Genomic DNA, 25127 nt, shown 5'->3' with positions numbered 1-25127 from the left:
TGTAGTACCAAAATCTACAATTTCACACTTGATACAACAGCAAGGTAAACTATGAGAAGAACGGACATGTTGTGGAAAACAGGAAACATCCCCAAAACGGAAGCACTAAAGTAAGGATCCTAATGTTGAGGACTCCCTACATCATTAACTCTTCTTTATAACTGGATGAAGAGTGTGCATTAGTGGTCCAATGTTAAAAAAGAAGTCATGTCATTGTCTCTGTTGATATTGACAATAAGAGAAATTAAAATAAGAACATATTTTGTTATTATAATTAATTTGAATAAATGATTTGTTGCTCAGCAAAATGTTATTTTTATAATTTTTAACTATTAATATGAAACTTCTCATAATTGGGCCAAAATATTCTATTCTAAACGCATTTAACTGGAATCTACTGTACAAATATTTGTGATACTTAATATTTCTTCTTTTATAAGTTAATTTTTAAGGAACTAAACCCATCTTTAATTTCACTATCTAGCATATTCATATTGATATAATATTCAAACCTGTCTGGCTATGCTTTTAATTTCATAAATTCTGTTTGTTTTTTGTTTCTTTTGTTTTATTTATAGAGAAAAAACTGTATTCTTTTCCTGTGTTTACAGAAGAATTCTGTAATAAATTACTTGAAGAAATAGATAATTTTGAACAATCATCTCTTCCAAAAGGGAGACCAAACACAATGAATAATCATGGTGTGAGTATACAAAAGACAAAAATATTTAAGTAATTTAAAATATTTTAATGAAATAAGCTAAAAATCATCTATATGACAGTACAAATCCCACGTTTATTATAAATGTAGGATTTATAATCTAGTTTCATTTTTTTCTAGTCTCATTTCCTGAGACTAGAAAGTGTTCAGAAAATGCTTTTAAATACATCTGCCATGTGATTATTAAGGTGAAAGCTTGATACTTCTGTTTTGTCTGGATTGAACTGGAGCCTCCATTTTTTATAATATTCACCTATAGTTTTCAGATCTTTTGTAAGTACGTCTTCAGCCTGACTCATGTTTTTGTGTCGAATGGCAATTACAGCAACTAGCAAGTTCTGTTATCAGCATAACAGAACTTGCGTGAGATGGTAGCAGGCAAGTCATATGTGTATAGGTTATAAAGTAAGGGTGCCAATACTGACCCTTATGGAAGACCATTATTAAGTTTTCATTGTCGGGACATTTTATTTCCTAATATAACTTGAAAGAAACGTTCAGTGAGCATGGAAGAAATTAAGTGTGCAGTCCGTTTACATGGGACAATGCTAAGAAATTTGTATATAAGACCTTCACACCATACTGTATCATAGGCTGCTGTTTAGGTCCAAGAAAACAGCTGATGTTTTTTCTTGCTTTTGAAATCCAGCTTCTATGTATGATGTTAAAGTGAGCACTTGTTCATAGCAACCACGTTTTTCTCTAAAACCAGCTTGCTCAATTGGAACATGCCGCATAATTGGTATGGACAATCTATTGTACAGAAGGCGCCCTAACATTTTATTGGTGCAACTCAATAAAGCAATAGGTCTGTAACTTTTTGCCTCCTGGGGTGGTTTTCCAGGTTTAAGAATAGCAACTATTCATGACTTCTTAAACTGGCTAGGTAGTCGGCCAGTCAATAATATATCAGAAAAGAATTCACAGAGCCATTTTATAGTATTTGGCCTGCTATTAATCAGAAATTCAGGATGGACACCATTGAAGCCTGGGGCCTTGCCTGCTTTGATATCTTTTATGATGGCCTTTACTTCATCTATAGTGAAAATTGAGGCATATTGTGAGAAAGCAGGGACATTTAATTTTAAAGCTCTAAGTTCTTTCTTAACTGTCTTGGTATGTTCACGGTCCCTAGGTGCCCTTGATATATTAACGATTTGATTAGCTATTTTCTCAGGGGAGATGATTGTGCTTTTTCTTTTAGGTAGATTAGTTGTGGATAGTTGTTGGAGAAAATTCCAAGCTTTTCTACTTGATCGTTTGAAGTCGAGGTTTTCAACCATATCAATCCATTTTGTTTTTCGAGATGAGTTCAGGCTATGTAGTAATTCATCTGCTATTTCAGGATCTTCACTTTTCAGGAACTCTCTGTAGAGATGTTCACTCTCTTCATTCCATCCGGGGACATAATCTTTTCTGTAACCTCTAGGGATATATTTTTCGCAGTTGATATGATTGCTCCTACAAATGGCTTGTACTCTGCAAATCTAACAGGTATCCACCAAACACATTTATCCAATTCATTTGCAAAATTTCTCCAATTTGCTTTTTTAAAATTCCAACGCGGTCATGGAAAGGATCTTGCTATAGGTAGTGTCATACCGATTTCCAGTAACACCAGTCGATGTTGACTGTGTGGGAAGTTAGAAAGTACATATCGTTTTGCTAGTAATGTTTGCCCTTCTGTGTTTATTGAAACTAAACATAAGTCTGGATTAGACGCTGTTTGCCATGCTGATGATCTAAAGGCGTTTCTATCTTTGGCATCAAATACAAGGTGTATATTATTTATTTCTGCCCATTGAACGAGAGTACTCCTGCAGTCGTTGTTATCACGGTACTTCCATTCTTCATGATGGCTATTAAAATCACCAATCCATACTGTTGGATGTTGATAAGTAGGTATCACATCTATAGACCATGATGCTAAAGGAGGTTTATAGACATTGACTCTTGTTATGTTGTGAATTTTCACACTCACAAGATGGGTATCGTTATCACATCTCGTTGTCAGGACAGAAGCATTTTCTATATCATCCTTGATATATGTTGCAATGCCATAATTCCGGTGGTATGTAGCATCAATCAGAGTGTAGCCAGTTATTTTTCCTCTTCTATTAAGGTCGTCTTCGTTTTCAGCATGTGTTTCTTGAAGAAGCACAACGTCAATGTTATTTTCTTGTAGTATTTTGCAGAGATAGTCACATTTTGCTCTGTTAATTCCCTCGATATTCAGTTGACACATCTTAAGGCTAAATCCCAGTTTTTTGTCAGCATCATCAATAAAATTAGAAAAATCAGTATTGTTTGACTGCATGCCTTAGCCAGGAAAACTATATTATTATTATAATATAATAATATAGGAGAATTATTATTATAATCTGACCTCCATGGAGTCAGAGACTCTTCTTGGGAGGGGGGGGGTACATGCTATTGCACACAATGCTCATCCAACCATATCTTAAACTGATTCAGTATCACCATCCCACCATAATTAATTATGGTGGGGTTGTCTCTACATATCTGCACCAAATTAACAGACATTATGATTCAAGTTTAGTTGATAGAAAGCAACTTCATCAAATCATGCTTGCCAGAACTAAAATTTATGGAAAATGCAAGTATTATTTCAGTTAGTCCTGTTATTTGTTTGCAATACATAGTTTGCGAGACCACAGTTATTATATTGAAGAAACTTCATATATCTTTTGTGTTTTTTGTTATTCAGACTGTCTTTTTGAAAACTGATAATAACATACGGATCTTCTGTACTCTGATGCATGAGGGAGAGATTTGGTACTTAGCGATATAATGCATGGTTGAAACTTTTTTTTTGGATGTTAATGCTATTTTTTTCTGAAATATCTCTAATATTAGTTGTTACTTGACTGTCCTTGTTCTGAAGGTTGCTGTATCTTTGTTGTTGGGGTATAGGAAAGTTCTTGCAAATTTGCTGCTGTAGTTGTTAATTGTGAATATTTTTAAGTGTTGATATTCCATTTTAAAAGCTACTTTTATACACAATGATGTTGGCTCTGTTCATTAGAGTGCAGTACTTCGTAATACAGCAGAGTAGGAAATGATTACCAGACATATAAGAATGTTTGGTGAAAATTTGGAGAAAAGAGCAAAAGTAATAATAATGGTAAGTGCCTGCTAGATTTCTGCTCAGGACATCAACTAGTTATTACTAACACCATGTTTTAACATAAAAATTATCATCAGATTTGCAATTGTTTGCTGATGTTGCGAAGATAGGCAGGCAATCAGGGATGCTACTGATATTCAGCAATTACAAAATTATTTGAATAGACTGGAAATCTGGGCAAATGAAAATGGCTGTCAGTTTAATGTTAGTAAGTGTAAGGTTATGCACTGGTGTGATTAGAGTTCCAGCAGCATATTATGTTAGCAGGGTTATGCTACAAGAAACTGAAGAGGCAAGGGATCTTGGTGTATTGGTGGAGAAGAATTTAAAGTTCAAAGGTCACATAGCAAACGTTGCAAATACAACTCAGAGGATAATTGCTATGTTGAAGCAAACCTTGACATGTAAGGATAAGGAAATAATTTTGCTTCTTTATAAGGCTTTGATAAGACCACACTTAGATTACTGTGTGCAGATTTAGTCTCCCAGGTTCCAGGGGGATAAAGAAGCTGTGGAAAGGGTGCAAAGAAGAGTTACAAAGATTATATCCAGATTATAGGATTTAGATTATGAGGACAGATTGCAAGTATGTGGATTACGGACTCTGGTTAAAGAGGAGACCTCTATCATATCACCCCTCAGGAGAAAGAGGGGTGATATGATAGAGGTCTATAAACTTTTGAATGGCTGTTATAGCATTTCAAATGATGAAATTTTTCATTATATGGAAGGCGGAGAGAGAGAGAGAACACGGGGTCATCCATGTTCTCTCTCTGCTGAAGTTAAATTTATTTGCGGAGAGCAGTGAGTGAGTGGAATAATTTTCCCTTAGGGGTAGTGAGTGCATCTAGTATAAATGAATTTAAGGGAAGGTATGATAGCTGGGTTGGGTAATTTACAGCCTCCCTCGATGAGTACCTGACTCCCTGGAGGGCTCAGATAATAATAATAATAATTCCCCTTTCAAAGAGTTTGGACAAATAATGAATTCAGAAAGTATACTAAGAAGAAGAAGAAGAATTATTATTGTTATTCTTATTTTCTCAGGCATCTCTTTGGAGTCAGATACTCAGATTGCAAGGTCTTTCAAACGATCTGAAGCATAATAAGGTCACCAAAAAACAGCAATGCCTTCTTCAAATATGCTGGAGTATACAACATCCCTTGATCTTGTGAGTTAAATTACATAGGTCAGACATCAAGATCTTGAAATAAGAAAAAAAGGAACATGTTGGGGATGTTAAAAACAACCGAATAGATAGTTCCAGATTAGTCATGCACTTCTTCAACACAAGCCACACCATTGAATGGGACAAAAGTTCCATGCCTTATCTAGAAGAAGATTTCCAGTGTCACAATTTCAAAGAAGCCACAGTGGTTCTCTGTTCTGAAAGCAGCCTAAACAGAAATTAAGGAATGATCCTGCCTGACATATGGAAAACTCTAATAAGATTGCTAAGCTTTCCAGAATTTAATTTTGCTGCAAACTACAGAGTGTACGGACACAACAATAACTAATGAAACACATGCTCCATGAGTATGATGTTATGCATCTTTTTTATTTATGTTATAGTTTATACGTTTGTTCTATGTACTAGCAATTTTGAGTTGTCTTGAATGTTTGTATGGCCTGAAGAAGCCAAACAGCCTAATTGCTGAAACTTGTTGGCATAATTTATCATTAAATTCATTGGTCCATTAAAAAAAAAAAAAAAAAAAAAAAAAAAAAACAGTGTTATCTTATTCTAAAATTAACTTAGTGGCCAAAATAATATACTCACAATCTTATATATGCTCACCTTATATATGCTAAGAAAGTGTGTGGAAGTGATAGCAAAATTGATGGAAAACAAGCTTGTGTGATTGACAGTAAGATAACAAGAGTGAATGGTACTGAAAAATAACCCAAGATTTGATAGCTGAGGTGGTGAAGATGATTCATGAGATGAAGTGGATGTGGGGTGAAATGAAGAAGATTGTAGACACGTATGGAAGAATGAAGAAGATGGGAATGAATGATATCATATGAAAGAGGTAATGAAAGACCCATCGAGTGGCATTGTATGGAATTTTGATTATAAGAGATGTGGTAAATTAGAAGATGTACCAGGTTTGTTTTCTGAGAGGTAAAATGAAAAGACCCATATATGTAAGATATGAGGAGTAAGCGAGCAGAAGAATTGACAATGGTAGCAGGAACAAATGACTTGACCGGGAACAAGAAGAATGTAAGACTGAATATCAGGAGAGTTTTGAGAAGGATAAAAGATAATAGTGTGATAAGAAAGGTAATCAGTGTGTTGCCCAAGTATGACAGCGATGAGATGAGGCAGAGAGCAAGGATTATGAATCATATGTAGCAAAAATGTGTGAAGAGAAAGGAGTGTAGTTTCTTAATGTGTGGAATGAGTTTGAAAGACAAATTGAACTGCATAAGAGTGATGGACTGCATTTGAATGGTTTTGGTATGAGTCATTTGAAGAAACTGCTGCTAGAAGGGAAAGTAATGAGTGCAGAGAATGCATCTGAGCAAGTACGAAGCAATGTAAACGAGTGGGAGAGGAAGGAAGGAGAGATTTAAGTGGTGCTTATGAATAAAGAAGTGGGTAGCATGAGTACAGAGGAGGAGAGAACAGGTGTGCAAGGGAAACAGGGAGATTCAGAGTGGACAGGGGATGTCTACTCTGAATGGCCATCCCCTGTCCACTCATAAGACAGGGGATGTCCATTCCCTGTCCTATGAGTGGACAGGGAATTGATTTTCCCTGTCCATTGTAGATGCCCAGTGAACATAGTAGTAGACCAGTGGAATACAATCTAATGTGTGTAGACAAGAAGGGAATGGGATTGCCTGGAATAGGGAGAACAGTTGGATTCGAAGAAGGTTCTGAAGTGGGTAAGGAGAAAAAGAAATTTCTCAAGGAAGGTATGAAGAAGTCGCATCTAATAAGTGGTATCAATGAAACATGTTGCGGAAATTGTAATAATCCAGCATTTTATATATAGGAATGAGCTGTTATATTTGTATACAAATGCTAGAAGAAGTATCAGAAAGAAGGGAAATGAAAGGGTTGCATTGATTGAGTTCGTTCACATAAAAATTGTTGGAATAAATGAGACATGGTTGGATGAGGATGACATCCTAGCAGGAATAGAGATTGAAGGGAGTATGATGTTTTTTGTGAAGATAGAAATGGTAAAAAAAGAGGTGAAATGCTATTGATGATAGAAAAAAGAGTTATTAAAGGGATAAAAATCCTATGTTGTTATATAGCCAGTAAGTGAAACTCAAGATCGAGAACTACGATCTATGAGTTTCAATGCCGAAAAACTATCGGCGAAGGCAATTCGAAGCAAAGGTGGAGCAAGCTCCCTCACTATTCTTGATATTCTCTCATAATGTAAAACACAGCTCCTAGGAGATGTAATACTGTCATTATATTATGAGGAGAGGTCACTACCCAGACCAGTTTCAACCTTTTTTGAGGTCTCATCAGTGAGTAGGTAGACCTGGAAGATATCAAAGCTTAGTGAGGGAGCTTGCTTCGAATTGCCTTCGCCGATAGTTTTTCAGCATTGAAACTCATAGATCGTAGTTCTCGATCTTGAGTTTCACTTACTGGCTATATAACAACATAGGATTTTTATCCCTTTAATATCTATTAAATTGCCAGAAAACTAGCCGTTTGGCTTTTCATTTTAATTACAAAATATAAGCACACCTTTATGGCATTCGTATAGTGAAGGTATGCAAGTTCTTTTCACTAAGCTTTGATATCTTCCAGGTCTACCTACTCACTGATAAGACCTCAAAAAAGGTTGAAACCGGTCTGGGTAGTGACCTCTCCTCATAATGTAATGACAGAATTACATCTCCTAGGAGCTGTGTTTTACATTATGAGAGAATATCAAGAATAGTGAGGGAGCTTGCTCCACCTTTGCTTCGAATTGCCTTCGCCGATAGTTTTTCGGCATTGAAACTCATAGATCGTAGTTCTCAATCTTGAGTTTCACATATTGGCTATATAACAACATAGGATTTTTATCTCTTTAATATCTATTAAATTGCCAGAAAACTAGCCGTTTGGCTTTTCATTTTAATTACAGAAAAAAGAGTTGTCATACAAGGTAGAAAGCCAAGGGTGGGAATATTAATATATATATATATATATATATATGTTAAAGATACCAAGTAATTTTAAACCTGGTTTTACTCCATTTCCCAAGTAAGCAAACAGACTAAAAGTCAAGTTTGCGCCTGCAATTGATGCAAGTCTAACTGATCCCACAGGTAGTGCAGGACCAGGGCAACTCGTGGCAAAGGTGGACCATATATATATATATGCATGCAGGCTGGTTCAAAATTCCATGTACACAACCGGTTTTGAGGTAGCATGGTGTTAGGTAGAGGTACATAGAACAAAATACTTTGTCTGATTTTGCTGTAGACCTAGTAACATGAAGGGTAGTGACCATGAAATATACAGTAGGTAGGTTTTGATTATACAGTAGGTTTGATTTCCATGGTTTCAGTTACCCGTGATCAACCCTAATCCAAAAATATTCAATGGAAATTCCAGAAATAAGCAGTTATAAGTTTTAAATTGCACAGTGTGCTAAGAAATCTCAGGCCGTCTCACCTGTCAGACATCAATCATCCCTTTGTCCAGTGTATCCATACTGTACTATATATGCTACTCACCCATTAGTCACTTAAAAGCCATCTCGGTTATTAGATCAACTGTTACTTGAACACAAGCAGTGCTTGTGTTCAAGTAACCCTTATTTTACTTAATAATTACTCCAAAGTGCAAGAGCAGTAATGTGACAATTTGATATGTAAAGAGAAGCCAAAAGTGCTTCCTTTAGGTGAAAAGGTGAAAGTTCTCAACTTCATAAGGAAAGAAAAAAAATTGTATGCTGAGGTTGCTAAGATTCCATTCACATTCATATAATTTTTATCACAATATATTGTTATAATTGTATTATTGGTTATTGTTGTTATCTCTTATTTAATTTATAAATTAAACTTTATCATAGGTATGTATGTATAGGAAAAAACATAGTATACATAGCATTTCGAAAATTATGGAGACAACTACCGTGTTTGAATAAAAACTTTAGTTTAATATAACTAAAATCTACAATTCGACGTTTCGACCTTTATGTCAAGGTCATCTTCTGGAGCATACAAATATACACAGGAACAAGCTATACTACAATCAAACTGGTTCGTTAAAGACATTGACCAACCGCTACCACAATTGTTGGCCTTACCTCTGGTGAAAAAAAAAAAAAAAATTAATTAAACATAAAAAATTATACATCAACGCTAGAGTCCTATTATTTGTGTTGTCCACTATATACATATATTAACATTATTCCAGCCAGTTGGAGTGGAATGGTTTCTAATACTAGCGGATTGGCTAGAGTCCTGACTTATGTTGAATCTTTCATATTAGGTAGGCTGAATGTGTGCCATCCAGATCCTTGGAATTTTCATGCCATCTTTGTTATTGATATTTGGGTGGTTTATCAGGATTTTGCAGGATTCCTTAAATTTTCTTTCGTACCAGGTTTTTGTGCGGTGTAAGGAGCAGGTGCTTTTCCAGTTGATTTGGTGTAAGGTGTTAAGTGCGTGGTTTGAGAGGCCTGCTTCACCATAATGGTTATATTTAATGTGTCTAATGTGTTCTTTCTTGCATATAGGGATTGTCCGTCCTGTTTCACCAATATCTGTCCTGTTTCACTAATGTGTCTAATGTGTTCTTTCTTGCATATAGGGATTGTCCATCCTGTTTCACCAGCGTGGGGGGGAGGACTACTGTATAAGCAAATAGGAAAGGAGTGATCGTTATGGGTGGTTTTCATAAGTTTTTTTATGACAATATAGATTGGAAGGAAGAGATAGCAACCAGAAGTAAAGAAAATAAGTTTCTCAAGTACTGAGGTACAACTACTTCAGGCGGTATGTAATAGAGGGCACAAAAGGATTAGAGGTCTTGGATTTAATAATCTGATCAAATGATGCTATTTATTATAAACGAGGTGTCAAATCTCCCTCCAGTTGGTGATAGTGACCATGAAGTGATTACCCGAGTAATCACTGGCCAGCTATGTAAGGATTTTGTTAGGGAAGGGTATATGTGGAACTGGTGATTATAAGAAGCTCAGAAGACAGCTTAGAACTATTGCATGAAATGAGGAGTTGGGTGGAAAGGAGATCAGTGCTGCTTAGGTGATATTCAAGAACTATCTGGTAGAAGCAATGTCTAAATGTATTCCACTGGTCTACTACTATGTTCACTGGGCATCTACAGATGCTGTATGGTCACTCCGATGCTCGGTGATGTGTCACACCAGGCCTTACCATATAGTCCTGTTGTTTGCTTTTCTGGCAGCCTCAACTCTCTGAAGATCAGTCACTCCACACACGCCATCCATCCATCCATCTTATTGATGGTCTACCCCTTCCTCTTTTTCCAGAAATTTTACCTTCTATTACTGTTCTTAGAAGTCCCCCTTCCATCCTTTCTATGTGTCCAAAATATTTTAACTTTCTTCTGTCAATATTCTTAAGAAGCCTTAAAGTTCTACCGATCTTTTCTAGAACCCATTCATATGTATGCCTTTCAGTATATGATATCCTCTACAGCCTTCTGTAACATCACATTTTCAAAAGCAGATATCCGTTTCTTATCTGACTTCTTTAGGTTCCAGGTCTCACATCCATAAGTCGCTGTTGTAAAAACAACTGCATCGAAAATCCTCAACTTTTGTTCCCATGGAGATAGATCCATCCTTCCAGATTTTAGACAGGTCTCTGACTGTTGTTTTAGCCATTCCTAACATTTTTTCTGACGTCTTCTGAACAGCAATTCTTCACATTAATAATGGATCCCAGGTACTCAATCTTACTGACTTCTTCAATTCTTTCTCCATTAAGGTACACTTGTTTCTCAAGAGCTTCTCTGTTTGTATTTCCTTTAAGAACCATAATCTTTGTCTTGCTAGGATTGAGTTGAAGTCCTCTGTTATTACTGATCTTGTTAACTTTGTCAAGAATTAGTCCTAGTTCTTCCATATCATTACAAAGGAGTACTGTATCATCAGCATACCTCAAATTACTGATCGATCTACCTCCTATCCTAATTCCTGTCCTGAGCTCATCCAATGCTTCACGCATGATGTCCTCCGCATATATGCTAAACAAGTGAAGAGAAAGTAAACCTCCTCGCCTAACTCCTTTTCCAACTTGAAGCCAGTCAGTCAATCCAACACCTGTTCTTACTGTGGAAAGGAAATCAGTGCTGCTTAGGTGATATTCAAGAACTATTTGGTAGAAGCAATGTCTAAATATATTCTACTAGTCAGAAGGGTTAAATAAGGTTGGTGTGAAATGGATGAATGAAGAGATTAAGCAAGCAATACAGAGAAAGAAGATGAATGGTAATAATCAATTCTATGAGGAGTACAAAGAACAGGCAAGAATCATGGCTTGGTTTGGTAAGGGTAGCAAAAATGTAGTATGAACAGCAGTTACCTATGAAGGCAAAAAAAAAAAAAAAAAAAAAAAAAACTACAGGGAGTTCTTTTGATATGTAGCCAGCAAAAAAAAAAAAAAAACAGGATGATTATGGTAAGATAACAATGATTGGAGAAAATGGTATAAGGACGGACAACTGCTGCAGAGGATATATATAGTTGAGATATTTAATCAGTTCATAAAGGTCTTTCATCCTTGTGAATGTGACATCATGGAAAGTTTGAGAGCAGTGGATGAGGAGAAGGAGAAACTGACTGTCACTGAGCAAGAGGTATATGTGGAAGTCGCTAGTGGAATTGAGCAAACTTGATGTTAATAAGTCTGTGGAACTTGAGGATATATCACCACATATTTTGAAGGAATGTTCCAGGGAGTTGACATCTGCCTTAGCACATTTGTTTAATACGAGTCTTATAATGGATCAAGTTCTAGAGGAGGGGAAGGAACTGAAGATTGTACTGCTTCATAAGGGAAGTGACAGAACTCAGGTATCAGATTATAGGCCAGTCTGTGTGTCAGGTGTTGTGGTTAAAGTGTTAAAAAGGATAGCTAGAACAAGGATCCAGAATTGGGTTGACAACAGTGGCATTCCTCTGAGAGGAAGTGTTCACTTGTTTGCTGATGATGCAAAGTTGGGTAGAGCAATTGTGAGACCAGGGTTTCTTCGTGATGGGGAGGAAGTGGAGAGGGTCCAGAGACGAGTGACCAAGATGATAGCAGGTCTGTGGAATGAACCTTATGAGAATAGGTTGAAGATTTGTGGGTTGCAGAAATTGGATGATAGGCGAAGGAGGGGTGATATGATTGAGACATTCAAATTACTGAAGGGTTTTTATAAGATTGATCCAGAAGATATTTTTGAAAATATGACTGGTGGTGGGAGGACTAGGGGCCATGCATGGAAGCTGGGCAAGAGCGTGGTCGACAAGGGTGTTAGAGCTAGGTTCTTTACTTGGAGAGTGGTAAATGAGTGGAATAAGCTTCCAGAGTCTGTTGTGGGTGCTACGACCGTGAATGAGTTCAAGGCAAGGTATGATAGATACTGTGTGAATGTTGAATAGTTGTTCTTGACATGATGTTAGGGCCTCCCTCGATGAGTCTGTCGACTCCTTGGAGTTTCCCGGAACAATAATAATAATAATAATAATAATAATTATCTTTGATGGATAGCATTAATTTGCTAATGAGAGGTGTTTTTGTAATATACTTACTTATTGCAATAAGGTGACAGCTGCATTGGATGTGGGAGATGGCTACACAGTGGTATATTTAAACTTTGCAAAGGCTTTTGAATTACTGCATGATAATTTAATAGTTAAACTAGAACAGATAGGGTTGGATATTAGACTAGTGCACTGGATTGGAGATTGAGTATCTGATAAATATCAGCAAGTTGTGTACGGGGGTGGGTGGGTGGGAAGTAGTGTCTTGTGTGTCTTGGAGGTTTGTTTTAGGGAAATTACTGTTTATCCTGTATGTTAATGATTTGGAGTAGATTTGAATAGGGAAATTCAGTTTTTTTCAGATGATGCAAAGAACCATGAGGAGTAGAGCAGATGTTGTGGCCTTACAAGGAGACTTGAATAGACTGAGTGAATGGGTATAGGAATGGGGATAAGAGTTGAATGTTGTGGAATGGAAGATTTTAAAATTTGAAAACAAAGATGGGATGCAGATTTTACTTGGTGAAATATATTGTTCGAGTTAGAAGAAATAGATCTTGGAGTGATGGTGGATAATGATCTAAAATTTAGAGGGCACATTGACAAAATAACGAGGACTGTTTTGTCAATAATGCAGATATTACTACAAATTTTGTCAATAATGCAGAATACACTGACTTGTTGAAGTAAAGAGATTCTGGTTCAATTGCATAAGTCCTTGATTAGTCTGTCCATTGAAATATTGGAAAGGGTGCATATGTGATTGGCTAAAGTCATTTTTGGTCTCTGGAATGTTGAGTATGAAGAAAGGTTGAGAAGATGCAATTTGCAGTCTAGTAGATAGGAGTAAGGATGATATGATAGAGATGTATAAATTAGTAAGGGATTTTTATATGAGGGTGGTCTGAAAAGTTCTCTGCCTCGCCCATAGATGGCAACACTATCGGAAAGATTTTTTTTTTTTCTAAGTTGGTACATCTGTCATAAGCATTCATGTGAAATTGCAAGTCATTCTATCAAGTAGTTTGTTTTATACAACTGTCTGAAGCAAAAGTGTTGTCCATATCCCTTAAAATGGATAAAATTGAGTATTAATGCAGTTATAAAATTCTTTGTAAAAGAAGGTTTAATGCCAAAAGAAATTCATTCTACATTCATAAAAGTTTATGGGCACTCTTCTCCTTCATTTTCAACAATTAAGAATTGGGCTGTTGAGTTTAAACGTGACCGTACCAGCCTTGAAGATGATCCATGTAAAGGACGTCCAAAAAGTGTAACAACACCAGGAAATCATTGATCAAGTGTACGATATGGCATTGGATGACTGGCAAGTCAAAGTGCATGAAATTGCAGGGACTATAGGCATTTCAAAAGAATGTGTAGGATATATTTTGCATGAAGAATTGCAAATGAAAAAGCTTTTCTCACAGCAGATCAAAAACACAATTGCATGAAAATATCTGAACAGTGCTTGGAGCATTTTAACAAGAATAAAACTGATTTTGTGCATCGATTTATTACTATGGATGAGACTTGGATTCACCATTACCCACCAGAATCCAAACAGTGGATAGATGTCGGTTGTTCAGTGCCAAAGAAGACAAAGTCGGTTCCATCAGAAAAGTTCATGGAAAAGTTCGATGTTTTGGAATGCTAAATGCATTTTGTTTATTAATTATCTTGAAAAGGGTAAAACAATAACTGGGGAATATTATTCCAATCTTTTAACCAGACTAGATGAAAAAATTTGTGAGAAAAGACCAGTTTTACAGAAGAAGAAAATCATCTTTCATCTGGACAATGCATTTGCCCACAAAAATGTTTTGGCAATGAGAAAATTAAAGGATCTGCACTATGAATTGTTCGAGCATCCACCCTATTCCCCAGATTTGACTCCCTCTGACTTCTACCTCTTCCCCAAACTAAAACTCTTCCTCGCTGGTCAACATTTTTATTTGAATCAACAGGTGATTGCAGCTGTAGAGGGGTATTTTGCAGATCTTAGTGAGAATCACTAGAGGGATGGGATAATGGTGCTGGAGCATTGCTGGAATAAATGTATTAGTCTTAAGGGAGATTATGTTGAAAAATAAAAATTATTTGAAATTATAAATTCGTTTTTTTTTTTCATTGTTAGGCTGAGAACTTTTCAGACCACCCTCATAATTCCTGAAGAGGTCACAGTGCTGAGACGAAATATTGGAAGCATTAAAATTAGTTTTTAATCATTTCCTAGTGCTGTAAATATTCCATTAAACCTCTAACATGATGTCCTCCCAGCACTTAATCCTTAACATACAGAAGTCTCTGATGTTTTTTTTTTTTGTTGAATGAGACTGAATTATCATTGTATAGATTTGAGCAATAGTCTTCTTTCCATCTATTAAGGATGTCTGTTAGATCAGTAAGAATAGAATCGTTGAAATTAGCTTGTAACTTGTATAGCCTTAAATTATATAGTCTATATTTAAAGTTGAACATAGTCATATATATTCCAAATAATAGTCAAAATAGTTGGGACATCCTTGTCTAAGTCCTCCTTTTACATTAGATGTTTTTGTTCTGTTCTCACCTCTTTTTATGCTTTACTATTTTTTTATATAGGCTGTAGAGTGATTTTAATAAATTCTTTTTAAATTTTAATAGAATATCAAAGAATTTATAGCTGTCTATCTTGTGAATAGTTCTTTTTATAATCCCTGAATGTTCCAAGAAGATACCAAGGTTAAATCACTGCAGAAGTCATTGATCTATATAATTGATTTAATATAATACAATGTCAAGTGACATTATATTAAATTAATATACAGCGACTTCTATCTTGGATAGATAATTGTGATTGCCTTTTAATCTTAAGGGTAAAGTTTTGCACTCAAGAGCAAACTTGCCCTCCATGAGGTGGATGAGATTTAGGATGATTGTCAACAAAAATTTAAACAGTACTTTGCTAGAATTGTACAGATTATATGCATTATCACTATGTAGTGAAGTTAGAATACTGGAGTAGGAAGGTACTGAGTTTGAGATTAAGCCTTAATACTTCTGTACAAAAACTTGATCAGATCAAACAGACCTATCATGTTCATACGTGGGTGTCCACAAACTAAGGACGAACTACATTTTTACCTGTATATGAAAAAATTTTGATGACTACAGCCAAATGTGGACATAAATTTATTTCCAGCATACTAAAAAATTATATTACAAAAAACGTATTATAAATTTCATACAAATTAAGTTGCAATACATTTCTGGTATACAAATTTCTTAAGGATGTAGTTAAGGAATAATGTACAGTACTTATAGAAACTATGCAAAGTATCCTTTTAGTATGGAATGTGTCCACCCCGAACTGCAATGTAGCTCTCACAATGTCGTACAATGCTTTGCAACAAGTGATTCAGGAGTTCTTGAGGCATACTGGTCGACTCCTCCCTCAGAGCAAGGATAAGGCCTTTTTTTGTTTTCTGGAGGGGGAATTTTGAGCTGCACTGCATCTCCCTATTGCATCTCAAATGTGTTTTATGGGGTTGACATCTAGGGAGCATTCTGGCCACTCGATTCAATTAATATCCTCAGTCTCCAGAAGTATCTCTTGCTTGCGTATGATGTGCTGTGGCATTGTCATCCATTGGTAGAGTAATAGTTAATCAAGGTGATGTGGAGAGCTTGCAGGATAATTTAAATAGGCTGTCAGGTATGGACAAAAAGTTAATGGGTGTCAGTTTAATGTCGAGAAATGTAAAGCCATGCATTTTGGGATAAATAGAGTAAGAGCCATGTATCATATTGATAGCACTGTACTTCAGGAAATAGATGAAGCTGTAGGCCATAAGATTACTTGGCTATTGAAGAACAAGTTAACAAGTAGAAATAAGGAAGTTGTTACGTCCACATCTGGCTGAAGTCTGATCCCCTGGGTTTCTTGGGATGAGGAAGCAGTGGAGAAGATTCAGAGCAGAGTGACAAAAATGGTGAGTGGCCTGTGGATTGTTCCATAATAAGGATAGATTTAAGATGTATGGATTGCAGAAGTTGGTTGATAGGAGAAAAAGAGGGGATATGATAGAAACATTTAAGTTGCTTAAGGGGTTTTATAGGATAGATGCAAGGGAAATGTTTCAGCATGGCTAGAAGGAACAGAACAAAGGGTTTTTGCTGGAAGTTGAATAAAGATGTGGTCAGTACTAGATTTTTTGAGGACTAGATTTTTTGCTTTGAGAGTTGTGAATGAGTGGAATGGGTTGCCAGAGTTAGTTGTGAGTGCTTTTGTCTGTTAATGAGTTCAAGGAGAGGTATGATAGATTGTGTGGATAGATTGGGTCTCCCACAATGAGTCTTCGGACTACATGGAGGTACCCATATAATAATATACAATAATATTATATTATTATTATATTATAAATAATATAATAACGAATTCTTTGCCTACCTATCGAACCACAGAACATGAACAATCAAACATGATGTTGAAGAACTTTACTGCAATATTGTTCACCAGTCATAGTCCCCTTTTCCAGCACTTATAACTTGGTGCATCCATTAAGCATAATGTCTTCCCACACCATGATCCCAGCACTGCTGTATCTATCCCTTTCAAGAACATTCTCATGATGGTACTTTCACACCAGATCAAGTGTTTCTAGAATCGAGGAATGACTAAAACAACTCTCATCTGTAAAGAGTAAGAGTGCATTAGCCCCATTGGTGTCTTGTCCAGTTTTTATGAATACAACACCACTGAAACATGCTCTATGATGAGCTGTGGATCAAAGGATGCAGACTACAGGCCTTTGGTTTATAGGCCTGCTAATTGCAGATATCTTGCCACAGTTTGTGGAGATATTATTATTACATGACACCTCCAAGGAGTCCAAAGACTCATCAAGGGAGGGCACCTACTCTACAACTCTGTCTCCACCACTCAATTCACCAACTACAACTAACCACAACTACACAAATGTCATCTATTGTCCACCACTAGTATTTCCACAGACAATCACAAACATCCATGCCCACGGAGGATTCAAACCTGCAGCCTTTTGGCTTGAGAGTAAATATGCTAACCATTTGGCCAACCAGGCCGGAAATATTAACATACTTGTGCTTGAATGGAGCCAACTTGCAAACTGACCGCTGATTATGTTTTGCTGTTCTATTATAACCAAACATCTGCCTTCATGCTCCATGGTAGAGTGAGGACAACCTCAGCAAACATCTAAAAATCATTCCATTGGTTTGAACTGCTGTTCAGAGTCTGGATATAATGCTATGTGTGATTCCAAACTGTCTGGCAATATCAGTAATTCTGCAACCCTCTTCAAGCTTTCCAATAATTCTTCCCACATGAAATCATCTAGATGACGTCTTTGACATTACAAGACATCCACGTTTGCAACTTTATTCCTTAACAAAAATGGCTTCCTTCAAACACAATTCACTTAGCACAGCCTTTTGTCCTGTTGAATGTTACCACTTGACTCCTTTGCATGCTATTCAAAAATGTGAGCATTTACCCGCTTTTCTATTCTAAAAGCTGAATTTGTGGTTGTAATCTTCAGAAATAGTGTTAGACCCTCTAGGTTTGGGACACCAATGTATATCATCACTTGATTTTCATTTGGTTGAACTCAAGATGGTTCAGGGTATGAGTCACTAAGTCAGTACTAGTACCCCAAAATGTTGTTTATTGGAGAGTTAAGAAATTGTAAATTGTTTAGTTTAGTGGATAGGCAGAAAATAGATTATGTGTAACATATTTTTAAATTGATGATTATATATTGAGTGGAGATGAGAGTGGAAGAAAATGAGAGTAGATTTTACATAGAGAGCTGTAGGTAAGCAGAACACCTTCCTGGAGCATGTTATGGAAAATGTGAATGCATAGTAGATATGTATTGTGAAGGATGTATAGTATGATAGATATGTTGAGTGAGAAATCCAACAGGGATTCACTTGACTTTATAGAAAGTCTGTTAATAATAACAATAATAATTTACACCTGATAATTATTACATTTATCTTGATATCATTATTTATATCACAGAAATCTGTGCTATCTTTACAGATACTTTTAGATGAGCTTGGATTTGATCCTCAGTTTGTGGACATTCTAAGGACCAAATATTTACATCCACTGACACGTCTTCTGTTTCCAGAATGTGGAGGTAAAGACCTTGATTCTCACAGAGCTTTTACTGTGTGCTATAAAACTGGACAGGATGTAGATCTTGATTATCATTATGATAATGCTGAGGTGAGATCATTTTGAATAATTTTGCAGAAATAATGTTATAGAAAAACTTGTACCAAGTTAAGTAGATTGCTGCTCTCTGCTTTTACTACCAACAGGATGTAAGTTCAAATCCATCTGTGGCAATGTGTTTCATTGTCTGGTATGGGAACTACTGCAAGCTTTTATTAAAAATAATCATCGTCAAATTCCTGACATGTATCCTCAGGAGACATACAGGATATTATGATAGTACTACATGAAAAAATTTACATCATTACTGACTTCCTATAAACAATTTTTCCTCCAAATTGTTGATAGTATCCTGGATCTGGATATTTTTCCTGCCATCCTGGCAAAGAACACTTGTTTTACTAACTTTTCCTCACCCATTCTGTGTAAGTGGCCATACCACCTGAGATCAGTCCTGATAACACATTCCTGAATGACAACATGTCAAGTGATTTCCTATGATACTTCTGCCACTGATGCTGTTTGCTGACTTCTCTAATCTTTCTGAGAACTCTAATATCTGTGGTCTTCAGTCTTTGATCAAGGGAAGTTAAAATTGGTTTGAAGACTGTCTTATATACAGCTAGTTTAGTGTTTTGACTAATTTCTCTCTTACCCCCTATAAATTTATTCAGCTGATTTCCTACCATACCAGCTTTATTAATGCTGTTGTTTATTTCCATATTTAAATTGCCAACTTCACTAAAAATTGTGAATAAATAGTTGAAATGTTTTACTTGTTCTATAGGGTCTCCATTCAGAATGCAGTTGACGTTTTAAATGTTTCTGCCTACTTTCATTGTCTTTTGTTTTTTATTGCTGATTTTTTACCAATTTATCATAGCCATTATATCAAACCTGATATCAATTTTGATATCAGGTTTAACACCCAACTGGCCATGACGTCTATAGACGTTCAGCAAAATCTAGATACGGTTCTGTAACACCTATTGAATTACTTGGATAAGGTGCAATTTGGTCTCGCTATTTCATCTACCACGGCCAGTAGAGAGGTTAATGCCACTTTCTCTTCATAATGTGATTCATATTGATGAATAACAGTACAGATAATGTGCACCCTTGTCTCATACCTGATTTAATATCAGACCACCATCCTAATCTCCTTCAATTCTAACTGCTGACATAATTCAGATATAGTCTGTGTTCCTTGATATAATATTCCATTTACACCATATAACTGTATACCATTTTGAACAAGTTTTCTCTTGTCACTTTTATCATATATATGCCCTTTCTAAATCTACAAAACTTAATACAGATCCTTGTTATATTCCCATCATTTCTCAACTATTTTCTTAAAGTGAAACTGATCTTGACAACCTGTATTTGTCCTGAACAGCATTTGTTCTTCTCTAAACTTTCTTTCCACAATTTTTCTTAGCAATATTCTCAAATATATTTAAGAAATAAATCTTACAGGAACACAGTAGGGAAATTTCTCTGTAATTCTTGGATTCAGTTTTAATTCCCTTTTTATAGATGGGTACTGAGAGCTCTATTCCAATTATATTGAATTTGATCCTATGACCAGGCCTTCTGAATTATGCAGTATAAACACTGTAAAGCTTTCATACTTCCATATTGAGCATTTCTGTTTGAATATGGGTGGTGAAGAAAGAGCTGTGTTCGTCGAGATTGCTGTGAAAAAGATAAGTTTAAAATTTGAAATTGTGCATGGTCTTAGCAATAATTAGTTTTTTAAATATTGTTGTATGATAGCTGTGATTAGTAGGCAGTGTTCAGTGTAGTTAAAATTCTGTGTTTATTAAATTTCTTTCTGTTTCTTGTGTGCAGCTTTGAGTATGTGTAAAATGGTGGTGAAACATAAGATGGCATGAAATACGAATGCAAGTGGTATGGATTTCTCAAAAATGGTGAGATGCCGTGAATGCTGTATGCATGCTTGGTTAGAGATTGAAGATATTTATGTGAAGAGGAAAGGAAAGATGAGAGAGTTTGGGTGTGTAAGAAGTGTAGCATACTTATGGATTATGAGATATCATTGAATGTAAGTGGTAGCTGGCAAAAGATGGTGGATGAAGCTACGGGAGTAAGCAGAGTTGATGGTACCGCTGAGCGCTTGAGCAGTAATGGTAAGAAAGCGGGCAAAAGTGGCGATGAAATAGCAATTTTGCATAGATGTAGGTGAGTTAGGATGGTGAGTGATAAGACGGACATGCATGGTAGTGAAAATGCAATTTGTGTAAAAGGCACTGAAAAACTAATTCTAGATAAGAAAGCAGAGTTGGTAAAGATGAGGTAAGAGATTTCACATGTCAGGAATGAATTATTCCTGACATGTGAAAGGAGACTTATGGATTTGCATAGGAATGTTAATAAGAATGGGAAGAAAGATTTGAAAGAAATATCAAGTGATTTGAGAGTGACAATGCATGGAGATTCAGTGATAAGAGGTATGGTAAGTGAAAAGGTGCACAAGGTCTGTTTTCCAGGAGGTAGGATAAACAGGAGGGGTTGATGCATTGGATAAGAGGAGTATGTGAGCAAAAGAGTTGGTAGTTGGTACGAATGATTTCACTGATAACAAGACGAATGTAAGGAGGGATGCCATGAGTAAAGCGGAGTGAAAGATAGTGTGATAGGTAAGGTAGTCAGAATGTTGCCCAGGCATGATAATGATGAGTTAAGAAGGCAAGCAAAGATTATGAATGTATGCTAGGAGTTGTGTAAAGAGAAAGGAGTTCATTTTGTGAATGTCTGGGATGAGTTTGAGGGACAGATAGAGCTGGATAAAAGAGGTGGGCTATATTTGAATGGATTTAGTGTGAGTCACTTGGAAAAACTGTTGTTGCAAGAGAAAATGGCTGAAGTGAATGCAAGACCTGAAGAAGCAAGAGTTGTTGTGAAAGATCAGGAGAGTAAGATAGGCAAGTTTGTGAATGGAGAGGTGAGTGGGGTTAGTGAATAGAATAAGTGAGAAGGAACTAGAGCAGACAGAGAAATGGGGAAGAATGATAAACAGTGAAGAGGATATAGTAGAGTTGTTTAATGAGTGGGGGTCGTGGGAACACTGCATGAAAAGCAGCGTAGATGTGTGAGTGTTCAAGAAAGAATTAAGACAGTCATGCTATAGACCTGGTAATGTGGAAGGTAGTGAGAAGGAAATGTTTAGACAAACTAGTCTGGCTAATAAGAAAACAGTGATCGTTATGGGTAATTTCAATTATGGTAATATAGACTGTAGTGAAGAGACGGCATCAGGAACCAAAGAGAATTAATATCTTCTTGAGTTTTTAAGCAATAACTAACTTAAGCAGTATGTACCAGAGACTACATATGGACATGAAGTGATCACATGGGTGGTGGCCAGCCATATCAGGAATTTTGGGAGAAAGAGTTATATGTGGAACTAAGGCAGGTGATTATGGCAAACTCAGGGGGACAGCTTGCAGCGATATCATTGAATGTGGAATTGCATGGTAAGGAAATCGATGCTGCTTGGTCTCTACTCAGGAAGTATCTGTCCAAAGGTCAGGAGATTAAATAAGGTAGGCATAGAATGGATGACTGAAGAGGTGAAGCTTGCAATCCAGAAGAAAAAGGCATTGTGGAGACAGTACAAGATCAGTGGAGATAATCAGTTATATGAGGAGTACAAAGAGCAAACATGGAAAGTGACTTACTTAGTAAAGATTGTAAAAGTGCAGTATGAGTAGCAGTTAGCAAATGATGCTAAAATAAATCCCAGGAAGTTTTTTCGATAGTTTTTTGGCCAGTAGAAGGAGGAAGGACTATGGGAGGAGGATGTCAGTCAGTGTGGGAGACCCAAACTATCCACACAATCCATCATACCTCTCCTTGAACCCATTAACACACAAAGCACTAAAAACCGACTCTGGCAACCCATTCCACTCATTCACAACTCTTCAAGCAAAAAATCTAGTCCTCACACTAATACTAACCACACCTTTATTCAACTTTCAGGGATGACCACTTGTTCTGGCCCCTGTAGCCAAGTGTCGAAACATTTCCCCTGCATCAATCCTATAAAATCTTTTAAGTAATGTTTCTTTAAATGCGGTCTGTGGAATGTCCTCATAGAGAACATTCCACAGACCACTCACCATCTTGTTAACTTGCCTTTGAATCTTCCCCACTGCTTCCTCATCTCCAAGAAACCTGACTTGAGCACAGTAATCCATGTATCACAGCCTTATAAAGAGGAATAACAACTTGGTTATCTCTACTTGTTAATGTGGTCTTCAATAGCCAAGTAATCTTGTGGGCTGCTACCTTAGCAATATGGCCTCTAAACTTTAATTCTCTTTCTGCCTCCACCCCTAAATCTCTAGCTTCATCTATTTCTTGGAGTACAGTGCCATCAATGTAATTCACTGCTTGTAATCTATTTTTCTCAAAATGTATAACTTTACATTTCTCCACATTAAATGGACACCATTAACTTTTGCCCATACTAACAGCCTATTTAAATTATCCTGCAAGCTCTCCACATTGCCTTGATTAACTATTACTCGACCTAATTTTGCATCATCAGCAAACAATTGAATATTTCCTTTCAGTTTATTTCCTATATAATTTATGTACAAATTAAACAGCAATAGTCCCAGCGTCAAACCTTAAGGTATACACCAGTAGTCACCTGTTTTCGCCTTGATTCTACCCTCCATATACCACTTTTTGCTATCTGTCCAGCAGCCACCCTCTTATCCATTTAACCTGTGTCATGCATCTCCGTTTGTTCTAATTTTTGTAACAGAGTTCCATGTGGTATTCTGTCAAATACCTTTGCAAAATCCAGTAGAATCATCGACCCTTTACAATGTTGCCCCTCATGATGATGATTTATCTCTTCAGTTGTTACCGACCTTAGGCAACTTTGGAGGCTTTGCCACAAACATTCCCTGTGAGATTTTTACAGGGTAGTTCACCATTGCTTCTCCCCTCCCAATTTTATCCGGGCTCAGGACCAGCATATGACTGGGATGTATTCATGACTAATGTATTCATGATCAATGTGAGTTATCTCTCATACAGTATCATATTTTTATCCACCCATTCTTGAATTCTCTTTTTGACCACTTTTTCTAGTACTTTTACTAGAAAAAGTACTAGATACATTAGTATCTAGTACTTTAGTACATTAGTGGTACTTTTACCACAACACCTGAGATACTGATTGGTCTATGATTTGCTACTACAGTCTTAGAACCTCCCTTATGTAATGGAATTATTTTTCCCTCTTTCCACTCCCTTGAAACTCTGCCAGAGCTGAGACTTAAATTAAAGAGCCTAGTCAGAAGAGGCATTGCTAGTTGCATTGCACATTCTCACAAAACCCAAGCTGATATCCCATCTAATCCCTCAGCTGTATTTACATTGCGAGTCTGATATATCCTAAGAACCTCCAATTCATCCACCTCTGTTCCCTCATTAGTGTCTGTCACATATGTTAAAGCAGTAAACTCACTAGAATGATATATATCCTTGCAAAGTGGGTTGCTCAGTAACCTCAACTATTTATCTGCTTCTATCACCTAATGACCATCAACACTCATTAGAGTTAATTGTCTATAGTCATTCTTCCTCTTACTTGCCATATAGTAGAGGTTATTAATGAGCAGCTCTTTCAAGTATTCCATCTTGTGATTATAACATAATGCAGAACTTGAGAGCAGTGGGATTGGAAAGGAACCACTAATGAGCAGGAGGCATATGAGGAGTTGAGTAAACTTGATATCAACAAGGTCATGGGACTTGATGATATATCACCGCATGTCTTGAAGGAATGTTCCAGGGAGTTAACACATATTTTTTAACATGAGTTTTAAATTGGCTCCATCCCAATGGAGTTGAATGAGGGCAGAATTGTTTCACTTCATAAAGGGGCGATAAGACTACGCCTTTGAATTATAGGCCAATCTGCTTGTATGCAGTTGTGATCTAGGTGTTGGAGAAGTTAGTGAGGACAAGGATTCAGAACTAAGTGGACAGCAGTAGAATTCTCTTTAATGGATGGCATGGGTTTACTAAAGGAAGATCGTGTTTTAGCAATCTGCTTCCTTATTATAGCAAGGTGACAAATACATTGGACAATGGAGATGCACATGCAGTAGTATATTTAGATTTTGCAAAAGTTTTTGATAGATTGCCACATGATAAACTAGTAGAACAGATGGGGTTGGGTAATAAATTATTGCATTGGATTGAAGACTAGGTGTCTGATTGATATTAGCAGGTCATGTATGGGGGGGGGGATATTCCAGAAGAGGAAAGTCACTAGTGGCATTTCTCAGAGGTCTATG

At 36.5% G+C, this 25127-nt stretch overlaps 1 protein-coding gene across 4 annotated transcripts in view; it reads left to right on the top strand.

Annotated features, from left to right (window-relative positions):
• Positions 1-25127, top strand: part of LOC150109973 (2-oxoglutarate and iron-dependent oxygenase domain-containing protein 2-like) — a 202167-nt gene that overhangs the window by 131751 nt on the left and 45289 nt on the right. For 3 of the 4 annotated variants that reach the window (XM_090397457.1, XM_090397428.1, XM_090397448.1), the window contains 2 exons: positions 579-703; positions 18646-18834. In XM_090397457.1, the coding sequence (XP_090253583.1) occupies positions 579-703; positions 18646-18834 (314 nt within the window). The remainder of the gene's footprint in view (positions 1-578; positions 704-18645; positions 18835-25127) is intronic. The other variant, XM_090397437.1, reaches the window with a different exon arrangement.

This window comes from Typopeltis vanoorti, chromosome 1, assembly GCF_054136105.1.
Source record: "Typopeltis vanoorti isolate ZY-2024b chromosome 1, IOZ_Tvanoo_1.0, whole genome shotgun sequence".
In the NCBI taxonomy this organism is placed as follows: Eukaryota; Metazoa; Arthropoda; class Arachnida; order Uropygi; family Thelyphonidae; genus Typopeltis; species Typopeltis vanoorti.
The sequence above is the reverse complement of the archived record's forward strand: the minus strand, read 5'-3'. Positions and strand labels throughout refer to the sequence as shown.